The sequence below is a fragment of the Sesamum indicum genome, linkage group LG2, assembly GCF_026168435.1.
Source record: "Sesamum indicum cultivar Baizhima isolate 11 linkage group LG2, ASM2616843v1, whole genome shotgun sequence".
NCBI classification, from domain to species: domain Eukaryota; kingdom Viridiplantae; phylum Streptophyta; class Magnoliopsida; order Lamiales; family Pedaliaceae; genus Sesamum; species Sesamum indicum.
In genome coordinates this window covers 17,722,159-17,749,555 of record NC_142658.1, presented here as the reverse complement: position 1 = coordinate 17,749,555, position 27,397 = coordinate 17,722,159, and the positions used below count along the sequence as shown (strand labels likewise).

The 27,397-nt window shown below is 36.7% G+C and overlaps 4 protein-coding genes across 5 annotated transcripts; all 4 read left to right on the top strand.

The window, feature by feature from the left end:
- The first annotated feature begins 304 nt into the window (after positions 1–304).
- On the top strand, positions 305–11,853 carry LOC105156045 (uncharacterized). Of its 2 annotated transcripts, XM_011072074.3 has the most exons (23): positions 306–694; positions 3,800–4,054; positions 4,142–4,266; positions 4,388–4,432; positions 4,814–4,895; positions 4,976–5,044; positions 5,146–5,316; positions 5,401–5,466; positions 6,258–6,326; positions 6,426–6,497; positions 6,653–6,705; positions 6,967–7,245; positions 8,594–8,727; positions 8,835–8,929; positions 8,998–9,036; positions 9,124–9,183; positions 9,289–9,390; positions 9,531–9,582; positions 9,669–9,724; positions 10,757–10,821; positions 10,951–11,002; positions 11,196–11,317; positions 11,429–11,853. In XM_011072074.3, the coding sequence occupies exons 1-22, from the start codon at positions 539–541 to the stop codon at positions 11,262–11,264; spliced, it is 2,166 nt and encodes a 721-aa protein (XP_011070376.1). In that variant the 5' UTR covers positions 306–538; the 3' UTR covers positions 11,265–11,317; positions 11,429–11,853. The 2 variants fall into 2 exon arrangements, with proteins under 2 accessions (XP_088733801.1, XP_011070376.1); XM_088877675.1 differs by lacking the exon at positions 8,998–9,036 and having other exon boundaries at positions 305–694.
- A 2,874-nt stretch (positions 11,854–14,727) lies between these two features.
- LOC105156044 (zinc finger matrin-type protein) lies at positions 14,728–16,902 on the top strand. Its single transcript, XM_011072073.3, has 6 exons — positions 14,728–14,990; positions 15,090–15,296; positions 15,392–15,471; positions 16,178–16,253; positions 16,340–16,444; positions 16,526–16,902. The coding sequence occupies exons 1-6, from the start codon at positions 14,868–14,870 to the stop codon at positions 16,673–16,675; spliced, it is 741 nt and encodes a 246-aa protein (XP_011070375.1). The 5' UTR covers positions 14,728–14,867; the 3' UTR covers positions 16,676–16,902.
- A 2,092-nt stretch (positions 16,903–18,994) lies between these two features.
- LOC105156043 (uncharacterized) lies at positions 18,995–24,257 on the top strand. The gene is made up of 7 exons (XM_011072072.3): positions 18,995–19,444; positions 19,550–19,696; positions 19,888–19,986; positions 21,783–21,974; positions 22,208–22,327; positions 23,288–23,359; positions 23,784–24,257. Exons 1-7 carry the CDS (start codon positions 19,211–19,213, stop codon positions 24,006–24,008), a joined length of 1,089 nt encoding a protein of 362 aa, XP_011070374.1. The 5' UTR covers positions 18,995–19,210; the 3' UTR covers positions 24,009–24,257.
- Positions 24,258–25,242: 985 nt separating this feature from the next.
- Positions 25,243–26,564, top strand: LOC105156041 (uncharacterized). The gene has a single exon (XM_011072071.3). It carries the CDS (start codon positions 25,451–25,453, stop codon positions 26,501–26,503), a length of 1,053 nt encoding a protein of 350 aa, XP_011070373.1. The 5' UTR covers positions 25,243–25,450; the 3' UTR covers positions 26,504–26,564.
- The last annotated feature ends 833 nt before the right edge of the window (positions 26,565–27,397 follow it).

Below are 27,397 nucleotides of genomic sequence, written 5' to 3'. Positions count from 1 at the left end.
TATACTCCTCTTCCGATCATACAAAATAGTTGAAAGTAAAATTATTATTTTTTCTCTTTCCTACCCCTTACACTTCTTTTTTCTCTCAATTGAATCAAACGAGCCTAGGTTAATTGTTAGTGAAAAATCATTACTCTTGAAAATTCAATCTACCTATATAATTATATATAAAGTAAATAATAATAAAAAAGAAAAAATATAAAGAAAATCGTAAAATGAAAAACAGATAAAAATGTTTAAAGAAAAGGGAAAAAGAATGGACCGAGAAAAAGAAAACAAACCAAAATCTAAAAAATATCGCTATAATTGGGAGCATTCTAACAGACAGAGAGAGAGAAAAGTAGAAAACTTGAGCAGACTTCGACACAGTCCATATCTGTAGACTTTCACTGTCCGAAGAATTCACACAATTAAATACACAAAGGAAAAAGAAAAACAATCATATGTTTTAGGAAAGATTTGATTCAGCTCTTTTGAGGAATCGAAGTGGTGAGGCTGTCAGATTGATGGTTTCATTGACGGTTTTGTGAAAAATAAAATGGGAAGGAATTACTCTGCGAATCCGGATGATTACAAGCTCCTGGAAGAGGTAGGATACGGTGCGAGCGCAACTGTTTACAGAGCGATCTATTTGCCTGCCACTGAAGTGGTGGCTGTCAAGTGCTTGGATCTCGATCGGTGCAATAGCAATCTGGTTTGTTCATTTTCTCGGTTTCCTCCATTTCTTTGTGATTTTGTTACCTCGTTTATTTCCACATGTTTTTGAGTTTATTTCAGTTTATTTTTGTTTGAGGTGATTTTTTGATCTATTTGGAGTGTGTTTCTGGTATTGCTTTGACTTTCAATGCGTGAACTTCTGTGTGGAATTTGAGATCGCGGTGTTTGGAGGAATCGCTCTGAAATTGATTAAGTCGACCATCCGAGTTAGGTAGTGTGTAGAGGGTGAATTTTTGACATTTGAAGTATTGAAAATGGTGTAAGCTGGGCAGTTAGAGAATGTCGAATTGCTCTATTTTTGTTTCTGTAATTTATTCATGAAGTTTGAGGCTGATGTATGCAATGCTTTTGGATTAGTTCTCTGCCATTGGCATTGACTGCCCTGAAATCCAATGTAAAAGATGCTGGCAACCATGAATAGCTTCAGTTTGACTGCCATATCGTTTACCTTGACAAGTACCATTATAGTGAGTTAACTTAGAAAATTCTATGAATATCAAGCTTCTGAGGGACAGCTGCTCGAGTTGTAACCTGGACCTTCTCTTGTGAGGCTGAATCACTCAATATTATCATTATGCTGTTAACGAAGAAGTTTTGGCTACAAGTTAAATAATGGAGTAATTGATTTTGTAATGCCATATTTTTTCTATGTTAAAGATCATAGATGTCAAGCTGTTATTATCGAAAACCCCTTTCTCGACATCTTGGATTACAGCTCCACTCATAGTTTAGATCTGCAGATAACAAGTTGAAACTCTTTCTTTATACTGATTTCCAGAACTATCAAAGGAATCTATTACTCTTTATGCTGTGTCGTGGAGGAAATAAAAATAGTTTAATTAGATGATAGTGGTCCTTTTATGTTGTCAGTTGCACCTTCGGGCAATCACTGAATGTCAATACCACACTTTTAGAAATGAGTTGACTGGTTGACCAAAATATCAAGCTTCACAGCCTTGTCATCATTGTAAAGTGAAATAAGAAGTCCGAACTTTGGATTTCTTGTACTGTACTCTGTCCAGATTTCCAAGTACTTTTTGAGTGCCTAATATCCTTTAAGGTAGTGCAAATGTCATCTGAAGCACTTACCTCTGCACCAGTTTGATTGATAGCATGGATACCCAAAAGTCGGACTGTTTTGGTTTCCCACTCTGTACCGACACAGGTTGGACATGTTGTGATGTGTCTGACACATTTCCTAGATAATATAAGATTCAGACAAAGAAGACACCGATTGTCCTGGGACACTGCTGGAGACATAAGTTTTGGGGGTGGCAAACATGGTGGCGTCATGAAGGACTTTTGAAAAGTTTTAAGTAATTGAAGGTTTGATATAGGAGAGAGCTCTACAACTTGGTAAAGCAAGTAAAGTTTCCTGCAGTCAAGGCTGATAAGCTCACTAAGATATAGAATAGGCTACTTAGCGATAGAGTCATTTGACTCTCTACTAAAGACAGGTGAGCTGCAATAAGAGAGGAGATCGTTCTATTCAGGAGAAGATCACCAAAAATTGAAAATAGTGAGTTTTCTGCCTTAGTGCTAGATAATGGTGTACTGCGAGAAGGTAAGTATTTAGATGATGAAATGACAGAATGAAGAAAGAAAGTAGAAACTAAGGCAGAAAACTTGGACTGAGGGGGGCTAGGTAAAGTGAAAACTACTAAACTAGGGTTTCTGCTATTCAGGAATTTGCCTTGCAATAACATCTCTTGTTGTCCACTTCTGGTTGTACTGTGTTTTGTGGTTTCATTTTCTGGCAGAAAACGTATGGGCTTGATTTCATTGTTTAACTTGAGCTAATTCATAAGCATGTCTTAGTTGTATCATATCCTGTTGTAATGAAAAATCCGTTGTCTGTATTATATGGTATCCATGTCATTGCAACATTGCTTATATCTCTCTGATGTTAAACTTAAGATTTGGATTCTCAAATTGAGTTTTATCATCGATTGTTTGCCCTTGATGCTTTTTGCTTGTATCTCTCCACGATTAAACTTGTGAAGATAGTATATATGGTCTACCCTTGATTCCTTTTGTGGACCTACGTAGTAAGTATTAAAATGGGTTAACTAGCTGTAAGTAGGAAGAGTTTCTATCTCATGTTAAACTTGTCAAGACCTGTACCCTCAAAATGGGTCTTACGGTCTTACCTATAGTTTACCTTGGTTCCTTCATTGACCTACATCAATATAAAAGAAAACTTTTGGACTGTACAATGACATTGACATTCTAGTCGAGATATTTTGGGGACAGGATCATCAGAATCAAGGCAAGTTGTACAACTTTTTTAGGATGTCGGTTGCTGTATTAAAATTTTAATCCTGAAATATATAAATGAGAATTTATCCTCAAGTCTAATTACTTATCACACTTTTACCTTCCTAGGATACTATAAGTAGTTTAAGTTTCTAAGACGTGTTAATATGAGTTCCTCGGCGAACCTTTCCTAGCATCCAAATCTTCCATTGTTCATGTGCTACTTGTCTTGCATGATGTCAGTAGTTCAGGAAAGTGACCTTATGAAACAGTAGAAAGTTTCAGCTTACTTCCTTCTTGGAAATGTAGAATTGTCTGCATCAATTAGCTTGCTGCTTTTTGAGGTTTATTGCACAGTTGGAATTTATTACGAGCAATGAGAGCTTTCAACTATGGTTTATCCTTAATTATTTTGGCTCATGAATCATATTAGTGATCTTTGACGTTTGCATTTGGAAATTCTTTTATTTCACCAGTCATATGGATTGCAATCACACCAAAACATGCACCTTCTATGAACTCATACTATTTGGAGTAGCACAATTGTTACCAATAGGACTTTTGTTTGCCAAAAAGAAGACACCAGTTAGTTTATCCTAGTTTTCTTTCACCTCATAATTGTTAATGTTGCTAATTGGTGTTATGGTAGTTAGTCGAATGCTACTACGCCACTTGCAGTTTTATTATTGAGCACTTGACCTGAAATTTACAGAGCTGCTATCCGCAATATCCCAATTCATGTAGTAAAGCTGTGACTTGTGGTTATGGTAAAATAAGTGGATGCGACTAGGCTGGCTTTTCATCACTAACTCTCCTTTCGTTGCAGGATGATATCCGGAGGGAAGCTCAAACAATGAGCTTAATCAATCATCCTAATGTCATTAAAGCATTCTGTTCATTTGTTGTTGACCACAATCTCTGGGTGGTAATGCCTTTTATGGCTGAGGGTTCTTGCCTACATCTCATGAAGATAGCATATCCAGAAGGATTTGAAGAATCTGCCATCGGGTCTATCTTAAAAGAAACTTTAAAAGCTTTGGAGTACCTTCATAAACATGGGCATATCCATCGTGATGTTAAGGTTAGTCACTGAGCATTTTTTTATTTACTCTGAACATATTTCTTCTAAATTTGACATATGTTTGCATTGCCATTTCTTTTTTTCCAGGCAGGAAATATATTAATGGATAGTGATGGTGAGGTGAAGCTTGCTGACTTTGGTGTTTCAGCTTGCATGTTCGACAGAGGTGATAGACAGCGTTCAAGGAACACCTTTGTAGGAACTCCGTGCTGGTACATTTGTTGTTTCCATCTCTCTCTCTACCATATATATGCTTGTCTTTGTAAATTTTTAATGGAAAATTGTTTCTGGTGATACTAATTGTGATTGTGTTTAATTTTGTCTCGTTAACAGGATGGCACCAGAAGTATTGCAGCCAGGAACAGGATACGATTTCAAGTGGGTTTTAATACATATTTTCGTAATATCTTGTGCTTTTGTGTTAAGTTATGCATCGATAATGTTGGATAAGCATGTCAAAGGTGTTTGTACATGTATGCATGTATGAAGTTAGTAATACTCCTCTTTGATTGTATAAATGGGTATTCAGACTTAGCATTTTCTAGAGACTACAATAGGATGTCATTGTTCAGTCCTGTTGTATAGATTTAAATGTATGGGCTATCTGTGCAGAAGTTTCTTAGTTCAGTAAATTCTTATTGTGGATTGATGCCATACCAAGTTGAGCCCCTCTTGCTAATGTTCCATCATAATTTATAGAATTAATAGAGGTGCACTGTATTTGATGCATAATTTGTAGCACTTTAATCTATTTTTCAGGGCTGACATTTGGTCATTTGGAATAACTGCACTGGAGTTGGCTCATGGACATGCACCATTTTCAAAATATCCTCCAATGAAGGTATAGATATCTACTTAAGACCTTTGTTGTATTTGTGGAGGCTAATGTAGAGTAATAGTTTTCCTTCCCCCTTTCAATAGGTTCTGCTGATGACCATACAAAATGCCCCTCCTGGACTCGATTATGACCGTGACAAAAGGTTCTCTAAGGTATTCATGATATTCTCATGTGCAAATGTTCATTTAAACACCTTAGATGCTTCTAGGTTATTTTACCAGCCTGTTATTAACCAATCATCGGTTTCGAACAGTCTTTTAAAGAAATGGTTGCAATGTGCTTGGTAAAAGATCAAACAAAGAGGCCGACTGCAGAAAAGCTGTTAAAACATTCCTTTTTCAAAAATGTGAAGCCTCCTGAACTTTCTGTGAAAAAGTTATTTGCTGACCTGCCACCATTATGGAAGCGTGTGAAAGATCTCCAGGTATATCATGGTGATGGCAATTAGCTGGGTTCTGAACTCACGTTTTCTTAATTTTTTTTCTAAGTTGTTTCAAATTGGATGCAGCTCAAAGATGCTGCACAGCTTGCTTTGAAAAGAATGCCTTCAGCAGAACAAGAAGCTATATCTCAGGTTTTAAACATCACTTTTGCGATTTTCTTTCATACTTTCTGGTTCTGGTTAATTTATATGGAGCAATTGTCTTCTCCCTCTTTTAAGGTTGCCTAGCACTTTTTGCTTTTCACTTTTCACAGGGGTTCATTGTCCTGGATTATTTGTCTTTTGTAAAACAAATTTGTGATATCTGATTATTTTTTCTGCAAATGAGTTTCTGTTAATGTTCATTTACATTGTTTAGTGGCATACATCTCTGATTGCTTGAACATTTTCTTTTGTTTGAATGATAATTCTTCTTTGATTGGTGATAAGGATTACGGGTTTGGTAGTTTTTCATTTCTTTTTATTTTATGGTTTTCACCGCAGATGGATAGCCAATATAATCTGAAATGAGAAGTACTATGGGGTGGGTATTTGCCATCTATGACAATGTTAACCCCTTTGCCAATTAGGAGCTAGATTCAGCTAAATTGTTTGTATACAATACTATTATCCTCTTATCATCGGCCAGAATTTAAAAGATTCCCTTTGCTTGTCTATGCTATGATCAATCAACAGTGCAGTCACCTAATTACTCTTGGATTCTTCTTAACCTTTGAGGCTGAACTGGTTGCTGAGTATGGGTTTCTCTCCATTCTTTTTTTGAATTAATGAAATCAACTAGTCATTTGGTGACTGGACAATAAACAGTCTGCTATACATTGGGTTGGCAGCAGTTAAACATTTGGTTAGCAAATCTCAAGAACTAGTTGTGTCTGTGCTTTTTTGTGTTTTCATGATTTATAAGTTTTTCTTGCCTCTTTCAGAGTGAGTACCAGCGAGGAGTAAGTGCATGGAACTTTGATATTGAGGATTTGAAGCTCCAAGCATCTTTGGTATGTGCATGGCAGAAGTTTCTTTTCATGTTCAGCAATCAACATTGAATAACCATAAGCATTATAAGTGGTACATATGGACTGTTTTATTTTTGGCAGCTGCATGAAGAGGATGAAATACAAGAAATCAAGGAAGAGGAAGACAACCTAAAATTTTATATGAGCCAAAAGGTCATTGGCATTTTTCTTTCTTTCTTTCTTTCTTTCTTTCTTTGTTTTTTTTGCATAAACCAATCCATTATTATGGAGCTCCTTGTCTATTTTCTATATCTATTTTAATGCTTGTTAGAGCCGTAAATTATAAATTTTCGCTTGTTTGTTCATAGATGACATCAAGTTCTCTGGTGAAAACAGTAACAACAAGCAATAATTTGGACAGGTGATTATACAAGCTCTACTCCATTATGTGAATCCCATATTCAACTTAAGTTATGTTCTAAACCTTATGAGTTTATTTAATTATGATCTGGTAGATATGAATCCTTTCAGCTGATATGAGTAACTGTTTTATTTTTTAATTTATTATTATTATTACTACTATTATTTAGCGACATGGTCTTTATACACAATGAACATGCGTTGATCTGTGTTTTCAGTCAAGCACATTTCTGAACAAGTTTATGCTTTGCCTCCTCTCCAGAGAAAAAGCAAATGGTAATGAGGTCCTTGTGGCTGAGAGTCAGACAAAGAAGGACAAGGTTTCTGAAAGTGATTTAACAGCATCAGACAATCAGGGAAAAAATGGACTCAAGAAGAGTGCATCAAAAGCTGAGCTGCTACCTCCAATGCTAGAGAAAGATGCGGCACAAGCCAAGACTAAAAATCAGACAGGCAGACCTCGTCAAACGCAAAGTGGACCGCTCATGCCCGGTACTGTGCTAAGTCATTCGCTGTCAGAAAGAACGCGCAAGTTAGAAAGGTTTATTATAATTTATTGATTGCTTCAGCTGTCCTTTATATTCTTGTTATGCTTAAATAACATATGTAATTTAAGCTTGAAAGGAGATTCTTCTTAGTCCATTTAGGAGCTGATAAATGTCTTAGCTGGAGTCTTAGGGTGCATAATTGGTAGCCTGAAAGCAGAACTATAATAGTGCCCAGCCTGTTGCTCATGTTTCCTTTGGTGTTGATGCTCTTAACTAGACCTTGATACCCGGTTCCCTGATCCTAATATGCATGCAAGTGTTCTACTGCAATTTACAGTCATAATTGTAGATGTGGAGTGGACAGTTTGTGCCAGTGGAGGATTAGGCAAGACCAAGTAGTCTTGATGTTGCTCCCAACAGTTCAGAGGGTGTTTGGCTAAGCTTATTTAAAAGATCTTATAAGCTCATACATCTTATAACAAGCTTATATTCATGAAGTTTTTGCGTAAAATAAGATTATGGAGCTTATAAGAAGTTAGCGTTAGCAATGATAAATTTGTAATTAATTTGCAGAAATTTGTTAAGTTGGCAACTCCTTACTTGTTTTTTAAAGAACTTGTAAGTTCTTAACATCAAGCTTATAAGATCTTTTTCTCAAAAAATTACCAAACACTTTGTAGCATCTTATAAGCTCTCAAACATGTTATAAGTTGTCTTAAAGAGCTTATAAGCTCACCAAACATCCTCTAAGTAGAAAATTAGCATGACTATTGTAATAACTTCTTGCATCTGCAATGATCTCAACTGTTTTCATTGTTTAAAAACCAAATACAATACTCTCCAAGTAGACTTGTTTATATGTCAATACCAATTTTCTCCAGTCAAGTACATAGCACTGCTGTTAATGATGAGTTTCTTATCTTATGATCCAAAAGATAATACTATACGATGTTTGTTGCATTCAACTATTTAATCCGAGTTAAAACGCATTTGTAATTTTTTGGTAGAAGGATGCTTCTTTTTGTGGGTGGGCATCAATCATTTTCATCTTCACCTTGTTGAGCTATAGATTTTAGCACAGAGATTTGAAAAAGTTCATAGGTTGCTGTAAAATTCAGATTCTTAAGAGAGCATATTCTACTTTCTCGTCCTTTGTAATTTTTCGTGCTATAAAGAGCATGAAGGAAAGGAGTTTAATTTGGAATTAGGAGTGAGCAATTTATTAGCTCTTGATTCTTTATACATGATCCAGCAAAAGGTGAGTAAGTTTACCTTAACATTCTTTTCCAGAGTAGCAAAATCGGTGTTATATGTACATGGTCAGTTACAGGTTTGTGCACTTTAGCAGGAGAGTTCATCTACCTTTTTAATTTCATTGGGAAATAAAACTCTGATCATCAGGTGTGAGATTGACGACAACCAAGTGGCTGAAAAGGCTCAGCAAGTACGAAGAGCTCCCAGTTTTAGTGGTCCTCTAAACCTTCCTAACCGAGCTTCAGCAAACAGTTTATCAGCTCCAATAAAATCTTCCGGAGGTAATAATTTTAATATGAGATTATGAGTTGTCATGCAATCACTAAACTGCAGCTTTGCATGGAAAAAATTTTCGGAAGCACTTAACATGTTGTATCTTTATTTCAAGGTTTTAAAGATTCCCTGGAGGACAAATCAAAAACAAATTTGGTACAAATAAAAGGGCGGTTCTCTGTAACATCAGAAAATGTAGATCTTGTAAAGGTACAACTACATTGTCATAGTACTTCATTCATTTTAAGAAGTGTTGCTAACTTAATTATAATGACTAGGATATTCCATTATCTACAGTTGCTAGACGAAATTCTCAGGTATGTAGGAATGTGTTATCTTGACTGGTTAACCAAGATGATGAGCATTTTGGTTCTATATTCACTTCTTTTTAATTTTGTTCTCAGGGATCACCACTAAGGAAGTCTGCTAGTGTTGGGAACTGGATATTTGACTCTAAGCAAATGGTTTGTATGCTTCTCTTTGTATCGTTTGACATTTATTTCTCTAAGCCCTGTGCTTCCAAGTGGATTTCTTGCTTTTCTTCTAGTCATATAGTTCTTGGTTTTCAGCCCCACAGCCAGCCACCAAAGGAAATTGGCAACAGTAATGTGCCTGCTTCAATTCTCATGCCTCATCTTCAGAATCTCTTCCAACAAACATCAATTCAACAAGTAAGTGTTTCTAAAGTTCATTTACATCCAGTAAGAGTTTGGACTCGTGCTGTCTCATTATGCATTAATTCAGCAAGTTTAACAGGTGCGTGTCACTCTCTCTTTTATCTTGTTCTCATTTCTTGCCACCTCCACTACAGGATCTTATCATGAATTTGTTGAGTAGCTTGCAAACGGTGGAGCTAGAAAATGGTGCGTTGAAAATTTGATGGTCGATATGTTTATGCATTAACTAAAGGATTATGGACATGTTTAACTGAAGTTTGTCTTTTTTGTAGCTCCTCAAAATGGAAAACTGCCTCCTTTACCTCGTGCTGCAGAAAACAATGGCAGCGTAAGCACACTTCAAACTCCCCACAATAAGTTGTTTTTTTCTGGTGCATTTGTGATCTTCTCTTAGAAAGACTAGTGAAGAAGGAAAGCTTTAGCTTCAAGGACATAATTTATAATCCAAACTTTTGTCACTCATAGTAATGTCTTTGAGTTAATCAAATTATGCGCTTAATTACATTTGTACCTTTCTAAATTGCTTACATCGGATTCTTGGTGGTTGTCAAATTGTCCATAAGGAACTGTAACTTCTTGTACATTTATCTGCACTATACACAATATTCATTACACAAGTATGGTTTATAAGACTGGATGAGTACATCTTTTGCATTTAGTCGAAAGTCTTTTGTTATGCTTGAACTGGAGGATTCATATGCCACATCATTGTTTGAATGTGGAGTTGTGCATTGAACTGAGCCCTGATATAAGAATTTACTTAAGCATAGTTGGGAGTTTATTTGCCAACTTCTTTTGTGCTGCATATCACCTGATATTTTGATTTTGACTTGTGAGTTCGCGTCATGTACATGCCATCTATTACTGTTTCATCATATGACTTGGCTACTGGTCTAAAGTGACCTTGAAGCTTCTTTCTTTTAATATTTTTCATTCGACGGTGCTAGATAGCCAAGTTACTTGAGCTTGTTTTTGCCAGTTCAGCTATCTGAATACTCGATCTGAGTTTGAGCCCGGATATGTGTATCTTTACTGTTAGTCTAGAACTACTATCTTCTTTTTAGATCTAGCATTCTATGAGAAATCATTTCCTATGAATCTCTGGCTTGAGATTCTTTTTGCAATTCCCTATTATCTGATGCTGAAGTATAATTGTGGTCTAGATCAAGCCTTTAGATTTTACTACTGCTCAATCTTCATCTCAGAATTCCCAAGCTTTGGAGTGTCTTGGCTTGTTTGGATCCATGATTTTTTGAGATTCTGATAATACTTATGCTTGTCAGTCTTTGACTTAAATTCAATACTACAGTCAATATTAATCTGGATAGCTTCATGATATTGAATACTTTGTTCATGACAGGCTGAATTAATTGTTTCTGAAAGGGAAAGAATGCTGCTTTTGAAGATCTCTGAACTTCAAGCAAGGTGCATCTTTTGTAACTGACTCAGAAAAATTGGAAAAATATTTAACTCAATGAGCATATTATCTTTTTACTTTTTCTATTTCATTCTAGTTTCCAATAGAAGCTCAACTTTCTTTCTCGCCACCTGCAGGATGAATAGCTTGACCGATGAATTAACTGCTGAAAAACTAAAGTACATGCAAGTGAGTTACCTGGCAGCATTTGTACAATGTGATCGTATTCCTTGTTTTCATTCTTGAGATCATATGATTAGCTATATGTTCTTCAATAATATTGATGCTAATCATGGAATGCTGAAACGTTAGACTTCTCCAATACAGCCTATGGTCCTCACAGATTTTCCTATCTAATGTTTGTTTTTTCTGCTGCTGGCAGTTGCAACAACGACTAAATGCTGTTTCTGCCCGTGAAGAGGATGAAGACAGAAGAGAAGGAGATTCATGATTTCTAGAAAATTTGTTTTCAATTTTTTAAATTATAGCGCCTCATAAACTCGGGTAAGATCTTCAATTACATGTAATCTTATATATTCTGGTTAAGTATGTAACACTCGTTTAGTGCTGCCATCCTTGTGACATTTTTGCAACTCCTGTTCTGTTCATCCGCAGGGTAAAACATGTAGGAAGAGGTGAAGGATATTGTTCGTATATCTGGAATGATGGTTCTCCATCAGCTGTTTTATAAGACTGTATGAAGGATTCCAGCCTTTATCGACAACAACTAATAAGGAGATAATCAGTCGAAGAAGGTATTCCGTTCAATTATTTGGTTGGTGCAAATGGAAAATTAGCTCCTTGTGCAGATGGTGTTGTGCCAGTGTGAATTATTTGCTGAAACCCATCTTCAGTATGAGATAGAAACCCACAGGGAACTCTGATCAAAAGAAGAAACCACAGTGCACATTTCACTGTATTCTGTAGATTGTTATTTTGTGTTGTTTTAGCCTGAATGCCTTGTGAAACTGTAATTCTGTGAATAATGTATTTTGTAACAGTATGTGCTGGCATATAAGAGCTGGCCGCCTTACAATGCACTACCTCTCTCTCTCACACGCACACAAAAAAAACCACACACACATACACAGGGGGATCTATCATTTACGCCCCATTTACTTTCTATTTATTATGTTTAATAAGCAACTTAATGTATCCAAGTAAAATATTTGTTTTGAGGTTCATTTTTAATTCAAAATTTCAAAAATTTAGTATAGTTAACATATAAGTTTTTCTTATTCCATCACCCAAACAACTTATATCGCAAAATAAGCTGAAAGGAAATTCAAGTGCGTTTATATGTGGAATTAGACTGCCGAAATTCTACGCACAACTTTTACCTTCATATTTTGCAATAAGCTTCAAATTCAAATCATATTTCTTTCCTAGTTAAATGGGATTAAGATGTAGGGTTAAACGTAATTTATCTCCTTATGATATTGAAAAAGAGCAATTTGCTCTCTTATAAAAAAACATTAGCAATTTATTCCTCTGAATTTTAAAAAATAAAGCAAAAAAACATTAGCAATTTATTCCTCTGAATTTTAAAAAATAAAGCAAAAAATTCCTTATGCGGTTGCATGAGTTACATGCGCTTTTTTATTTAGTTTTTAATTTTTTTAATAAAAGGGCATTTACATTAGTTAGAATTGTTAAATTGATTTGAATTTAAGGTCCAAATTTAATTGGCAGCTCAATAGCCTAGATTTTATTTCATTCCAATTAATGGTATAGATTTAATTGTATATTTTGGGTAATCTATATTATATGAAATTTAGTCAAAATATATGTCATATATTTATAATTATATTATATATCTTAATTAAGGAAACACCAACTTTATGCTAAGAAAGCAAATGCTCCTTTGATCAATTGAAGGTGGATTATTTGGCATATGTTATACCTTCGGAAGGAATTTCTACTGACCCTCGAAGAATTGAATGCATGCTCAGTTGGCCTACTCCTACTATAGTTAAGGCATTGAGGGGTTTCCTAGGCCTTACTGGTTACTGTAGAAAAATTATTAAAGAGTATGGATTTATGAGTAAACCATTAACCACACTGATCAAGAAAGATAGTTTTGCTTGGAATGAGGAGGCAAATACTGCATTCAAGCAATTAAAAGGAGTTATGACTAGTGCACCAGTTCTAGCCTTACCAAAATTTTCAAAACCTTTTGTGGTAGAAATAGATGCTTGTGGGAGAGGTATTGGGGTTGTGTTGATACAGAATGGAAAACCTATTGCCAATTTGAGCAAGACACTAGCACCGAAGAACTTAGGCTTATCTACTTATGGAAAAGAGTTTCTTGTATTGTTACTTGTTATCACTAAATGGAAGCACTACTTACAGGGAAACCACTTTGTCACCAAAATTGACCAGAAAAGCTTGAAACATATCCTTGATTAAAGGGTGGACTCTCTCTTACAACAAAAGTGGGTAACCAAACTGGTTGGACTTAGCTATGAAGTCCAGTATAAGAAAGGGCATGAAAATAGAGCAACTGATGCTCCTTCCGGACTTGGAACATCACCTAGAGGGAGCTTAATTCTCTGTTGTCTCAACTCATATACCCCTTTGGATGCAAAAACTACAAGAGAGTTATGAAGGAGACTCTTTACTCCAGCCCATCATTCAGGTTAAGGTTATTGATGCTCAAGCATAACCTGATTACAATCTGGAGTTAGGAGTACTGAAAAAGGGGGCAAGGTGTGTGTGGGGAGTCAAGGAAGAATCAGGGAAAAAATCATTCAAGCACCGCATGATTCAGCACAGGGAGGCCACTCAGGAATTAATGGAACATACCAGAGGCTCAAACTGTTATTTTATTGGCCAGAACAGAAGAAGAAGTCAAAACATGGGTGAAAGGATGTGAGATATACAAGAGGGCCAAGCATGAGAGTAATGCTTGTCCAGGTTTTCAGCACCTTGCGTTTTCGCCAAGTGGGGGATGGATATAGTAGAACCATTTCCAGCTGCATAAGGACAACGATAAGTTTCTGCTAGTAGTAGTGGACTATTTCAACAAGTGGGTTCAGGCCAAGTTTCTTGCCAAAATCACAGAAAATGAAGTGCTAAAATTTCTATAGAAAAACATAGTGTGCAGGTATGGTATCCCCGTGAACTTATTTCTTACAATGGTCGTCAATTTCAGAGTTGGAAGATGTAGAATTGGTGTGTCGACTTGGGCATTTAGCAAAGATTCACCTCAGTGGTCTACCCCCCAGTCTAACGATAAGTGTAGGTTATAATCCGCATATTGGTACAAAGGCATCAAATTCAAGCTCGAGCAAGCAAGAGGAAAACGAGTGGACGCCCTACCTGGTGTACAGTGCTCTAACGGGACTACCCCTAGATCCACCACTGGAGAAACTCCCTTCAACTTAGTCTATGGCTCGTAAGCCATTATCCTCATTAAAGCAGGGCTACAAACCTTCAGAATTCAACACTACGAGCAAGAAGATGTAGATATCTTGTTGCTTATTCACCTAGATGTAATAGATGAGATTTCACAAATCAATATTAGTGACATTTTAGATTTCTAGTGATGTCAAATTAATATATCTTTTTATTTGATGAAAATGATACTTCTATTTTTTGTTATTAGTGATGTCAAATTAAATACATTTTTTAGTTAAATGCCATTTCTCCTTTTTTTAAAAAAAAAATTAAAACAAGGCATTTTTGGGCTGTATTTCTTTCCATGGAAAGAGCACAAATTTGACGTGTCAATTATTGTTGATATGTCAATTAATAAAAAACCACGTAAATCAGATGTAATTCTTTGGTAACTCAAATTTCTGTTTTGCTCCCAATATCTTTTAGACTTTTTACCCTTCCCTATTTCAAGTTTCCCTCTGTACCAAACACGCCCTTAATTAGGTTTAGACCTTCATTACCTAAACCCCGAAAGGCATCTCTCACATGGCACTGTTTTCGAACACCCCAACGCTCGAGAATTAAAAATAAAATATAGCAAAAAGCTTAAAGTAGCTTGACCTCCGATCATCCCCTCTGGCGCACGTTAGATGCCACCACCGTCCACCTCTATCCAATGATCCCTCTCACCCTCACTTCACCGTCATCAGCTTCCCTCTCACTGAAACCCCGTTGTTTTCCTTCCCTCAGACCTGTACTTACAACATCAAGATATAACCAACTCAAAAAACTCAAACAGGTATTTTCATGTATGTGTGTGTGTATATATATGCGTATACTTATTGGTGGAGACTTTTTTTGAATTTTTTGAGTTCATTTTTGTGTTGGTTTGATGCAGAGGAGATTGAGGGATGGCAAGTGCAGGGCGGAGTTATCGGCCGACGCGCCGGTGGCTATGGCAATCGGTGCTTGCATTCTCAACTCGCTAATTTTTCCGATGGCTCCATCACCGGAGGATATTGAAGCTGAATCTTTGATTGATTCGGCCGACGCGAGGTTTGCCGTTATGGGAGTCATTAGCTTCATTCCTTATTTCAATTGGATGGTAATTTTTTTCCCCACTATAAGGATTTAATTCAGTGTTTTGGCTTTTCAGATAGTGTATCTTCATTTGGTTTGATATATGCTTATTTTGTGTAGAGTTGGGTGTTTGCTTGGTTGGATACGGGGAAGCGGCGTTATGCTGTTTATGCTATTGTCTATTTGGCTCCTTACTTGAGGTTTGATTTTTTTTAGTTTCCACTGTATATATGTATATGCACTCTATCTTTCTTGAAGAATTAAGATTAAACTTTAAGCTTGCCATTGTGAAAATGAGACTGGAAAATTGGGCATTGATACGAGCAGCAATACATCTGATTGAACATATTCTTTGATTTGGTTAAGAGGATCACTAGGACGATTGAATCAACTATGAGGTAGTGATTATTAATGATTATTGGTCAATTGGAAGGTGAAAGAATGGCCGCTTGTACTCATGTGGGAGAATGATCAAACTGTGTTATAGATGTTTATTGTAGCTTTGAGTTGCCTATTTCATAGGATTTTAAACTTACACATACAAACACATTTTGATGGACACCAATGCTACATGTTGGTGATTTTGCTCTTCCTGTGTCATGTTGGTCAAAGGAGACTTTTCCTATAAGAAAGTTGGAATGATGCAATTACAATCACGCCCCTCTTTGTTCCTCGTTTTCCCGATGATGCTCTATCATCTGCATCTGAAAGCAGCTTGCAGAGAAAATTCATTACTTGCAGTTTTCTGCGTTGTCTTTTAAATTGGTGGCGCTGCGTGTTTTTGGTTTCTGCATCACTGAAGTGAGAATAGATGTTCATCTGATGTTTTATTCACCTGCCAACATCTATTTAGTAATTCAAACAGAGACCACTTGTATTGAAGTTGAAACGTTCTTTCTGTCTTAGGTCAAATCTATCAATATCTCCTGAGGAGAGCTGGCTGCCTATTGCTAGCATTCTCCTTTGCATCTTTCACATACAGGTGGTGTATTATAAATCTTCCCATGAAGTTTTCAGGCTAGTATTAGTTACCTTGAAGTCTTGATCCAATGACCTTTTTGATGGCAGCTGGAAGCAAGTATTAAAAATGGAGATATTCAGGGCTTTCAACTATTTAATGATGCTGCAAAGCGTCTCTCGTCATTGAAGAAGAGTAATAGAATGTCTGATGAGGTACTTGCTACCCGAAACAAAGATATAAATATATAAGTGCTGTTTAAGCTTTTATTTAGTTTGATCATCCATATATGACAGAGGGAGGAAAGAAAGGATTTCCACAATTTGCCATCTCCACGAGAACATTATAGAAATGAAATACGGGATTGGGCTGCTCCACATAAACCTCAACAAGATCATGAAATCTTGGACGAAGATGAAGAAGTTAATGGAGGTTCGAAGCATTAGCCGTCTTAAAGCTTAACTACAGCGTAATGTTGTTGGTTTTCTGTCGATGAATGATGAATATGTGCTTTTGTATCATTTTCTCGGCGTGCAAGCAGTGCAGAACTAACCGAATGTATTCGAGAGTACTTTTTGCTTGCTTTGATTAGTGTATTATGGCTGTAGACTGCTGCCAGTTGAAAGTCAGTTACTGAAAAATGATCTATCATAACATAGTTTGGGAATGAGAAGTTTCCTTGTTCCTCTCTCTCCACTCAATATAATGCAGGGGATGGTTAAATTCAGTCCATCTGTATTTCGTCGAAAGAGGAAAGGTGGGAGTGTACCCCTGATACTATTTTGTTTCAATCTACCTGGAATCTTGGTCAGTTTATGAAGAAAGAAAGCTATAATTGAGTCTTATTTGTGAGTCATTATAAGAAATTAGACTGATTGTTCACTCATTACCTCCTAGATTTTTCCAATATAAAACCAATGTGTAATAAAAGATCTAATGTGCACTTACGATGTAAAACACCATTGGGCTTTTTGAATCACGTCTTTTTTGTTAAGAAAATGATGTGAATTAATTATGGAGGGTCAATCAAATTACATTACCTGATCAAGCAATCATGGCAGAAGTTTTCCTCCCACGATTATAAGTAAGGTTGTTTTTCAATAAATTCACACAAGTTGGATAAGAAGTCAAGTTAAAAAAGCAGACAAGTAGCTAGGGGACACAACAAATCAAATTCAAGGCTCTCTACAATGAGGTATTGCAACCGCATAAGGTTCTATATTTTCTTTGGCATCATATTATCAAATCTTAATATCAAATTTGGGGTAGTCGTGATTTTCTCCTGGAAGTCCTTAGGAAATTCCGCATCCAATTTAAGAATAAGATCCCAGCCAATCAAAAATCAAACCAAGAATTAGAGGATATATTTTTCATTCTTGAGTATGCATTCTAGAGATTGTAACTTCTTTTATTTAAATTCACAAATTTAGTTTTTTCCATAATTTCTAGTCTTTCAATAATTTGTGGGAACGCCAAAATTTTATGTTTGCAAAAAATAATTAAGTGATAAGAAAAAATATGAATAAATAAATTTTATTAATTTAAAGGGTAAATTACAACGACCTCCCTAGGGTTTTGCATAATTACAAGTACCTCTCGTTGTTTGAAAAATTATTAATATCCTCCTGATTTTAACGGCAGTCTAACAATTAGCCAAATCCGTTAAGTGTTCATCCATTTTTTATGGTGAACTGACCATAATGCCTTTGTGGATTAAAAATTATAATATTATTTATTTTTTTTAAAAATTTTTGTTTTTTACTTGGACTAAGTGGATAATATTTTTATAATTTTAAAATTTTTCATCCACTCTGTTCGATTTTTTTATAAGTTTTTAATTTTTTTTAACAAAATACAATAAAAATAAAGTTGACAATTTCATACCTCTATTCAAGGATTACATAATTTCTTCAAACATCAGGAGTGTTTGTAATTTTTCGAATAGCAAGGATATAATCATAATTATGACAAACTCAGGAGTTGTTGTAATTTACCCTAATTTAAATGAACAATTGATACAATCTCTATTAACGATAATCTCCTCATAATTTGCTATGAATTTCAATCAAAGGGCTTGAAGCTTGCTCTTTGATGTGAATGTATAATCTTCTTCAAATTTGTGGAGCAAACTATGAATCACGTTGAAATTTATTACAAGGCTTTTTGAGAATCTGATGCCAAAGAAGATGTAGAACATTTGTGATTGTAGTGCTTCGTTGTAACAAAGAGTTTTAGACTTAAGTTCTTTGATTTGTTCTTGTGATTAATGTTCATTTAGGGAGATCCCTTTATATAGGTATACACAGGGTTTTTGACTTGCAGCTTGACTTATTTTTATTAAGTTTAAACACTATCGGCTTTGATATAAATTCATTAACTATCAAATTGTATTTGAACACGTTTTGACCTAATTAGTCAGTCCAAAGGATATTTGCATTTATCATTACTCGATCCTTCAAAACGCATAAGACCCAATGTAACTTGGACTTAAGAATTTATTGTTTAGAAAATATAAAAAACCAAAATTTATTATAAACTTTTATCTAGAATTCAATTATTAATTAATTTATATTGTACTTTTAATTAATAATTTATTATAAATATTTGATGTCAACACATCGATATTCACAATTTAGCACAACCGAATATATAGGACTGAAGGAATTGAGATTAAATCACTTAATTTGTTATTTAAAATATACACATCATTTGTACATATATTCATTTAGTTGCACTGTAGCATTGGTTTTAAGGGGCAGTAAAGTGAAAGGGGAAGGAGATTACTTTAAGACGTAGACTTGGGCTCGTCTTTTCTTACCAAGAATCAAGAATCCAAAGCGCCAAAGGAAATTGTGCGCGCCAAGCCAGACTTCAGAAAAAAAGGAGCAAACAGTAGAACGGCCAATGAAGTAAACACACGGTGCAGACCCCACCAGACTGTAAAGCGACGTATTGTTTCATGTCTGAAGATCCCAAGAGGCATGTTCCGAGTATTTTCAAGAACTTTGCTCAGTGCCCACCGTCGCTTTAACTTCAACTCCTGCCCCTGCAGAACCCATCACGTTACTCGCGCACTCATGTCCACCAACGCCGCCGTTAAGCGAGTGGGCACCCACAATGGAAGCTTCCACTGTGATGAAGCCCTCGGCTGCTTCATGATTCGTCTCACCGAAAAGTTCTCCGGTGCTCATATTGTTCGCACTCGGGACCCTCAGGTCGTCTTAGTCGCTAATGATAAAACGAATCTGTGGGTATATTTGTTGCAGCGTGATAGTTGAGCATGTAGGTGATGTGTTTGTTGAAATGTCTCGACAATATAGGTGCTGGAATCGCTTGATGCGGTACTCGATGTGGGTGGTGTTTATGATGCCTCCAGAGATCGTTATGATCATCATCAGAAGGGTTTTGAGGAGGTTTTTGGGCATGGATTTAATACTAAGCTCAGTAGTGCTGGCCTTGTTTACAAGGTAATATTCATATAGAGCAGTCACCTTGTTGTTCTTTTGATTTTTCTTACGCCTCATGGATGAACTACAATTTCAGTGATTACTTTGGTTACACGGCAGTTACTTACAACTATTTGTTAGATCACTACTGAATAGTTGCGTAAGGATTATTGTTTATTTTGTGGAGCTAATCTTGTTTCCTTCATGTGTAGCATTTTGGAAAGGAGATAATAGCTAAGGAGCTTCAAGTTGATGAAGAGCATCCAAATGTACATCGATTGTTTCTTGCAATTTATAAGAACTTTATGGAGGTAATCAACTTTTTGCAATTTGAGTTCCTTCCTGAAAAATTCAGTTTCGTCTGAATTGAATGGTTGAGTTAAATTATACAATACTATTTGTCGTGTAAGCATCTATATTAGTAAGTTCCGTATTGTTACTTCATCGTCAGTTGTTAACCTCTATTGCTTATGTAGATTATCCTCCATTCTCCTACTAAAGATATCACATTTTGTTTTTAATATCATTGCGCATTTGGACAGAAAGTGCACTTGTTTGTGCAAGTATCCTCATTGTTATATATATATAATGGGATAGGGCTCTCTGCCATGAATTGAGTCGTGGGCTTGTGGCAGCCTGTCTGTCTGCCAGTCTCCCCACTGATAATAAATAATCTCTGTCCTAATGAGCTCACTGAAATAATAAATTAAGAATATGAAGGCCTTAATAGTTACTACTGATAATGATGAAATCTTGAGCCTGATAAAATTTGAACTCTATGAAGATAATTTCTCTATATATTTTCATAATATAAACAGCAAAAACATTCAACTTTTTAAAAGTATAACTGACATAATATTACGAACTTTAGGAAATTCTACTAATATTTCAAAATTGATTATATTATTTAGCTATAACTGGGAAAATCTTTTAAGTTTTACAATTATAGGAGATCTAATTATCCCAAGCACCTTTTTGCATAGCAGTATTTCTTAGTTTTATGTGTATTAGAAACATATGTTATAATCTTCGTGGGGGTAAATTATGCAACAAAAGGAGGTTCCAAGTTTTACAGCAAGACCTTATAACAGACTGTTTAAGGCTGGGAAATCTGATGGTGTTATTTTAAATGGTTTTGTTAAGCTGACAATCGGCTTTCTAGGCGACTAACATGGTTTATGAGTTGGGCACTAAGAAATCATGACAATGTTTGAGAGGGAGAAAAGAAAGAAAGAAGTATTAAACTGTGAACATTCATTCCCTATAGATTATTATCATTTACTCTTCTGAGAATTTAATTCAATGATTTAGTATTCTAGTGCAAAGGTAGAACTAAAACTAACAGGAGAGAGCCATGAAAAAGCATTACACTTCTTTCGATGGGTTTTTGGTGGAATATTGGGTGTTTGAAGAAAATCCATACATTCCTGGCATCTTTCAGGTTGGACAAGTCCTACCTAACTGCAGAGGATTTATGAATGTATGCATATATGTGTTTGTGGGGCCTGTCCCCTTGTGCAGTATTATCTCATTGTCCAGAAAATACCAAAATCTATCACTGTAAATGTGAAGAAAGCCAACCAAACAGAATAAGCATGTTAGTTTATTTCCATGAGAGAAAGAGGGGGAGAGACGCTAGATGAGGAGCAACACTTTGAGGTAAAGTGTTGCTGGCGTGGCCTAACCTCAGCAAACTGGCACCGTATGCAATGTGATGTTCCTCATGTCTCTCGAGCTAATTGCAGCTGCTGGATTTCTTGGTTTCCTGATCATAGAATGCTAACACTAAGGCGGACCTAATGCAGTTAGTTAATGAGACCTGTTGTAGTGCAACCGTTAGTAGCATCTCTCCTTGTTCTAAAGTTGAAGATACCTCCAATGCAGTCAGTTAGTCCGACAATTTATGGTTTATATTATAAGAAATGGAAAAATAAGCAACTATTGACATTCCAGTCCTATTATATACACGAGTTCTCGTCATCTCTTTGCCTTAAGCTGAATTGCTCCCGATCCTGGCGGTGCATTGATTATATTTTCCTTGTATATGATGTCAAATTTAGCATTACATTGTTACTGTTAACGATAACATATCTTTCACCTATAACAGGCAATTGATGCTATTGACAACGGAATCAATCAGTATAATACAGACCAGCCACCAAGATATGTGAATAATACACACTTGTCTTCACGAGTCGGAAAACTAAATTTGGATTGGGTAGATCCTGACCAGTCCGCTGAGAAGGAAAATACAGCATTTGAACGTGCAATGGCTCTTGCTGGAAATGAGTTTCTGGATGTAAGGTTTTCAGAATTTACATCTGGAAGGTGTCTTTCTTTATACACCTTTTTTGAAATTGATTTTACATGAAAGGTGCTGCTGCAAAGAAGGGTGTTTGACTCTATGACAGCAAAAACTTATGCCTAAAATTTTTTGACCCTGAGGTCCTGGCCAACTCTCTAGCCATAAAAGAATTGAAATATCTTCAAGATTAACTTTTGGAAATTTTAACCATCAGTGTCTTCATTCAGTGTCTCTGCTATCTTGTGAGATCATGGCTACCAGCTCGGTCAATTGTGATGGAATGCATTGAAGCAAGGCTAGATGTTGATCCTAGTGGAGAAATTATGGTCTTACATAGAAGTTGCCCTGTAAGTATTTTACCTTCACATTCAGAGATTTAACTTTTTCTTCTTTTGCGTTGCTAGGACTAGTTGATATTTCAATCATATTTTCTTTTTTGCAGTTTATTGTCAAGTATTTAGGATTACATATTATAGTCTAGTAAGTTTCTCGATCTTTCTGGGTAATGCTCTGTTGAATGTAGCACCTCCGGTTTTTCTAAGAGATGCTCCATCTAACTGAAGTTATTTTAATAAACAATATTTGAACATTTTAAAACTTAAACAAAAGCAGAGCGTAGGGAAAGGGAAGGGAATAAGTGCTTTTCCTGTAAACGACTCAAAGCATAATGTCTTTGACTGGTCATATACCAATTCAGAAGAAAAACTTTAAACTGGGTTATTATTACTGTTAAATTCCTTGTTGCTTACCATGGGAAGAATTTTTCTTTCTTATAGTACCTTTGCTTGTCCTAGCTCTTTTTTCGTCTAAGTATGTCTTCATTATGCAAGCGAATAAACCATAGTGCTTTCATCTCCTTTCTTTAAGCAAGCTAACTATTGTTGCAATCCTATTGGAGTTGCTCTTGGCTTGCCCATGTCCATATGCTTTTATTATCAAGCAATGGGGTAAATTACAAATTACCTACCTGTGTTATTTGAAATGTTCACATAAGCCCCTTTTACCCCCCCTGTGTTTTTCAAAAAGGAGCAAATTAGCCCCCCACCCCACCGCCAACCCCCCACCAGGGAGGCAGAGTCCTTTTAAGAAAACGCAGGGGGTATAATAGTATTTTATTTTTCAGAGGGGCTTATGTGAACATTTTGAATAACACGGGGAGGTAATTTGCGTTTTACCCCAAGCAATGTGATCTTTTAATCTTATTTACAGCAGTCATTACCACATCATCCTCTTAAGAGTTGGAATCTGAATTATAAGCTTTTATTAATTTATCTGTGTCATTACTAATCATCTTATTGGTTCAACAGTGGAAACTTCACTTGTTTGAGCTTGAGGAGGAGATGAAGATTAGCCCACTTCTTAAATATGTCATTTATCAGGTAGTTTAATGCTATCTGTTGCTTTTCCAAAATCTCTTTCTCCATGCACTTCATATTTATGTACCTTATATGGTTCTTAAGTAATCCATGTATGACAGTTTTGAGTGATCATGCTCTTCTATATTGCTCCATAAATTGGTTGAGTAGGAGATGACGACTAGCACACTTCTTGCGCATGTTTTCTTATGATGAGCATCTCTTTTACGATCATTTTTCCTTCATAATTTTGTCATTAAGGACATTCTTTCAGTAGTTTCCAGAGTGACATGTCAATTGCAGACACTTGTTAACAGCAACTTGTGTTGGTGGGTTGTGCATCATTAATTTTAGGGGAAGTTTCTACATTCGAGTTTGTTTGGATCAAATGTGTCTGGATATTCCGGATTTTATTATGACTAAGGTGATCGCCTGCGAAATTATTTAGGACGACCGAAGCAACAACTGGCGAGTTCAGGCAGTGAAAATAGCACCAGATAAATTTGAAAGTCGGAAGGCCCTTCCTGCCCAGTGGCGAGGTCTGCGAGACGACGAATTATCCAAGGAGTCAGGAATTCCTGGTGGTGTTTTTGTCCATATGAGTGGATTTATAGGTGGAAATCAAACGTATGAAGGTGCACTTGCAATGGCAAAAGCTGCTTTGGAGCTCTGACCATAAGACATAAAAAGGTGCTCTCTATGCTACTTCTTGTGCGATGTGTGTTAAAAGGTGTCTTGACTTTCAAGCTAGCATAACATATGCGATTTTATGGATGATGTCGGACAATTTCTCATGTAATTGAAAGAAAGTTTGCATAATTTCATCCTCTTTTTTCTCTTGGATACTGTAGTGTATATGACTATATATAGCCGTACATATATCCAAGATTTTTTTCAAAATCTTGACTATTCATCTCTAGAATCTATGATCACTGTTGCTAAATATCTGATTAGATCTTGAACTTCTCTTTTCATTTAGGAGATCTCCCAGTTGCTAAAAATCGGGTTGGGGCATTTTAAAATCCTGAACGTTCATATCTATAAATTTAAGATCCAATAGTTGCTAAATATCTGATCAGATCTTCAAATTGTCGTTTTATTCAGGAGATCTCATAGTATTTTAAAATATAGTTAGGAAACAAGACGTAGTGTGGGTGATCTTTATTATATAGAATTTTTAATAAGCAAGAGATCTACAAGCTTTTGTTAAAACTCAATGTCGATGAAATTAATAGACAAATCAAGTTCATACACAATTTCAAACTTGACTTGAGTTTGCTATTCTAAGCCTACTATGGGGAAGTGGGGAGGTGTATCCATGGGCTGATCAACCCAGTCTCAGAGCATCGGGTAGTGACATGCAGCTTGCCTGCATGCACCATTGTAGTAGCTTACAGACATTTGCTAGACGATGTTCGCACAATGCCGCAATGGGCACAATTGGGCATAAGATGCTGATGATGGGCGCTGCCGGGCAACCACTTGAGATCTGTAAAATTGTTGGGACTAAGCTTTTGCAGGAACAGACAGATATGAGTGCAAGGGCCTTGGCGCGGACCAAAAGATGGCTGGAAATACACTCAAATGATCAAACACTGCAGGTTGTTTGATTTTGTAGGCAGCCTTTGCTAATCTGAGTGTGCAAGTCAAAAGTAAACAGAGGTGTAAAGTTGGTTAAAAGGCATTCATACAACTTAGGTGGGAAAATTCCTCAATTTCTGAAGCAGACTTAAGTATTGAACTTTTTGTTAATCTTGAATTATATCTATTATTTTTAATTTATTTCAAAACTGCACTTCAAATTCATTTTTTTATGATTATTTTATCCTCATTATAATAATTTTAATTTGAACTTATTATTTTTAATTTATTTCAAAATTGGAGGTCTAGGCTCTAGCCGTTGGGCTAATTTTGATTTTGTTGAAAATAAAAGTGTTGAATTGTAGAATTAATCCTAATAGACTTTTATTAACAACATTATTTTGACTATAATAATTTAGCGTTTGATGAGGTTGGCACGTGCGCAACAATTTCACACGCTTCATCAAAATATCCTGGGCTGCTGCTTCATTTATCCTCATCTCACATTCCATCAATCCACTGTTCTTTTCATCAATGGCGTCCTTTGCCTTCTACCAACCCCTCTCCCCTTCTTCTTCCCTCTCCACACTCAGAAAAACCCTAATTTCTGATCTAAATCCCAAATCTAGAAACCCTTTGTCCTCATTCCCACTCCTCCAACCGAAAACCCTAACCCTATTCCCAAATCTCAAACCCCCCACTTTCCGCCCTCCACACTCTTCCACTGATATCACCGCCATCTCCGCCGCCACTTCGCAGCAGTCACTCAAATCGCGTCTCAAGAATGGCGAAACCCTCTATGGGATCTTCCTCCTCACCTTTTCCCCGACAATCGCCGAGATAGCTGGGCTCGCTGGCTACGACTTCGCCGTAGTGGATATGGAGCACGGACACGGGGGAATCTCAGATGCTCTCCCCTGTCTTCACGCCCTTGCTGCCACTAACACAGCTGCTATTCTCCGTGTTCCCGAGTCCTCGGCCACGTGGGCTAAAAAGGCCCTGGATCTGGGCCCTCAGGGAATCATGTTCCCCATGATTGACGGCCCGAAATCAGCCCGTAAAGCCGTCTCTTATTGTCGATTCCCGCCCAACGGCGTCCGGGGTTCGGCCCACACAATCGTCCGGGCGTCCGACTACGGCATCAACGAAGGGTACTTGAGTAATTACGAAGAGGAGCTGCTGGTCATGTGCCAGGTGGAGTCCGAGGACGGGGCCAAGAAAATCGAAGAAATCGCGAACGTGGACGGAGTTGACTGCATACAAATGGGGCCTCTGGATTTGAGTGCAAGCATGGGGTATCTGTGGGACCCAGGTAACAAGAAGGTGAGGGAGGTGATACGGGCTGCGGAGAAGGGGGTGCTCAAAGAAGGTGGGGCGTATTTGTCTGGTTTCGTGATGCCGTACGACGGGGCGGAGGAGCTGCGGCGAAGAGGATACCATATGGTGGCGGGAGCGGCGGATGTGGGGCTGTTTAGGACTGCGGCGGTGGAGGATGTCAAGAAATTCAAGATGAGTTTAGCGGAAGAAGAGTCTGATGAGGAGAAGGAAAATGGCAAAGTTCCTGAGGAGAAATACTGGAGCGAATGAATGTTTCCTTGTACATTTACATTTTTGGAAAATAAACCATGTTGTTTCCATTGGTTTCTTATCCTGGTGCTTCTCTTCATTTTTTTCCCTTTGGCACAAATATTATTATTATAAGAATGTGCATAATTTTTACAAATAAATTAAAATAAAATATTTCTGTAACTTGTATTACTTTTTGTAAAGTAAAAAAAAAAGTATTTAAAAATATATATTAAAATAATAAATTAACATTTGATTGGTGCAAAACCCGTACGGGTTCGGTAGGATGTGGATTCGTATTTGTAACTTAGGCTGAAACGTTTACAAATTCGAAAAAAGGGACCTAAAAAAACTGCAAGTATCAAACTTTGACAAGATGATACTAAATAAAGAAAATAAATACAAATTGAGATAAAGTATGATAAAAGTGTGATAATAGTTGGCAGATATGATAAGAATTGCTAATGAGAGCTTAGCAATGTTGTCCCCCATCAAGGAGAATTGAAGCTGTATTTATAGAGGAGGTTGTCCGGCACGAAGGGGGGGGGGGGGGGAGGTAATTGCCACCCGAGTAGATAAGGGTTCACATTATCATCCTTATCCTACTGGTTTGTTGGTCTTGCGGTAGTCCTCCTCGATTGGGAGACTTCAGTGGGCTAAGGAATCTGTTGCCCCAGGGGTTTGTCCCCCTAGCTAGATCTTCTCGTAGTGACTTAGTTTAATGGCAATCCTCTCGTAGTTCCTATGCCTAGTTAGCTGTTGAGATGGCTGTCTTGTTGGTTTATAGGCTTCTCGTACATATTTGTATTTTTGGGCCAGGGGCTTTCTTGGGCTACAAATATGAGTGGGTTTAGGAAGGGTCCTGTCAAGTCATCTCTTTCTGGACTTTTTTGAGTTAGTCTGTTAGGTTGAGAA